Source organism: Helianthus annuus, chromosome 17, assembly GCF_002127325.2.
Source record: "Helianthus annuus cultivar XRQ/B chromosome 17, HanXRQr2.0-SUNRISE, whole genome shotgun sequence".
In the NCBI taxonomy this organism is placed as follows: Eukaryota; Viridiplantae; Streptophyta; class Magnoliopsida; order Asterales; family Asteraceae; genus Helianthus; species Helianthus annuus.
Genome location: NC_035449.2, coordinates 21,221,438 through 21,223,404, shown reverse-complemented (window position 1 = coordinate 21,223,404; position 1,967 = coordinate 21,221,438). Strand labels below are relative to the sequence as shown.

At 39.2% G+C, this 1,967-nt stretch overlaps 1 protein-coding gene across 1 annotated transcript; it reads left to right on the top strand.

Moving 5' to 3' along the window:
- Nucleotides 1-537: 537 nt before the first annotated feature.
- LOC110922959 lies at nt 538-1,718 on the top strand. The gene is made up of 2 exons (XM_022167153.2): nt 538-651; nt 909-1,718. Exon 2 carries the CDS (start codon nt 1,175-1,177, stop codon nt 1,589-1,591), a length of 417 nt encoding a protein of 138 aa, XP_022022845.1. The 5' UTR covers nt 538-651; nt 909-1,174; the 3' UTR covers nt 1,592-1,718.
- The last annotated feature ends 249 nt before the right edge of the window (nt 1,719-1,967 follow it).

Genomic DNA, 1,967 nt, shown 5'->3' with positions numbered 1-1,967 from the left:
GTCGCCGTGTTTCGGTGTTTTTCCCCCCAAACACGCCCGAAAACGCCACCACCTCCGCCCCGTGGGCGTGTTCTTGCTCCAAATCAGTTCCGGCGTGCTATATTCCACGCCCAGCCCCTTTTCTTGTGTCCAATCACCTTCATTTTCATTTTTGTAAAACCAATCAGATTTTTTTGATGTTTTTTTATTATTTATTTTATTACAAACATAATGTCTCATAATAATCAGATCCCCACTACACCCATCTTAGAAAATACCTCATAATACTCCATTACTGACCAAGAATGGGGTGTTAACCACTAAGATGTTAGTACAATTGACTAGTGCGAGAGGGTTTTACTTTTAAGACACTCCCATACATGATATATGTTGGACTAGTTAGACCAGTTCATATCTAGTTTCTACACAACACACATCGATAGCTCTCTCTCTCTCGTTGTGAAAAGCAAACCCTAAAAATTCGCTGCCATTCGAAATCAAAATCAAGATGTCATACGATATACCATTCGAAATCCAAGCAGAAATCATGAAAAGGCTTCCTGTCAGATCACTTATCCAATTCCGATTGGTCTCCAAACAATGGAAGTCTCTCATCGATAGCTCTGATTTCATTTCTCATTACAGCAGCCAACAACAACATCTACTTACAAGGTATGTTAATTTAGGAAGTTTACACCCAACATATCTTTCAATTGTCGATGATCATACTTTCCCCCGACACAGAGTTTCCCTCACTGTCCCCCTGTCGGTTAACCTTCTTAAAAATTGCGAGATCATCGGCACCTCTTCTGGGTTGTTGTGTTTGTACGGTCCCGTTTTTGAGTCCGTAATGGCTGTGATTTGGAATCCTGCTATACGAAAATTTGTTGCTGTAAGTGTGCGTAATCTGACGTTTCGAACCGTTCTAGGTTTTGGGGTTTGTCGTGAGACGGCTGATCCTAAGATTGTCAAGATTACGTGTAAGGATGACAGGGAGGATGTGGAAAGTGTAGTTGAGGTTTTTACGTTAAGCTCACGGGCTTGGAGAAACCCGGGTACTAATCTCCCTCGTAAGACGATTAAATTAGGGTTATTCGGGTCACAGGTTGTAGACGGGTGTCTTTACTGGCTTGCTACGGATAGGATTACTACGGATGGTGGATTTAGTTTTTCTAATATTATTATCTCATTTGACATGACAAGTGAAGAGTTTAGAGAAGTAAACCTCCCCGATGACTTATCCCGCTTGCGTGGTACTAAGTTGTCTTTGTCTAAGGTACGCGAGTCTCTTGTTGTGGTTGAAGACGTTGGACATGGTGTAGAGGCTATATGGATGATGGACGATGGTGTTTCAAAATCGTTTACAAAGCTATTCACTGTTAATTTTAACACACCACCCGCACAAGTAAGGCGGTTTAGGGGATTTAGGAAGACAGGTGAACCTATAATTGAAGTTGTTCAACACAATCTTCATGGACAACTTGTTGTTTATGAGCCCGACTCAGAACACGTTGATGAACTTGAGATTGATGGAAAAAAGTTCTCGTTTTCTGTGTTTTCCTACGTAGAAACACTACTTCTGCTTGATCAACCAAATCTTATAATTAGATAATGACAGCAAGTAACATGAACTTCCTCTTTTTCTTTACAATCGATTTCTGTATATTGTGTCTTACTATAAACTCTCAAGTGCATTTGCTTTTTACATTATGTTGACTTTATCCAGACTTTGACTTTTGTATTATGTTGACTTTATCCAGCTTTTGACTTTTGAATTCAACTCTCATTGAGTTATGCAAAATATTAGCTGATTTAGGAGCATCATATATAGCAGCTATTCAGATGAGCCATTAACCATTGATTGCCATTTGACCCATACATAACTAGATTGTAAGTTGCTGTTTGTGTACTAAGCTCAATTTTACAATCTGTTTTTGAAATTCCACAAAAGAAACATACTTCCGTTACAATGATATATTGATATGCAT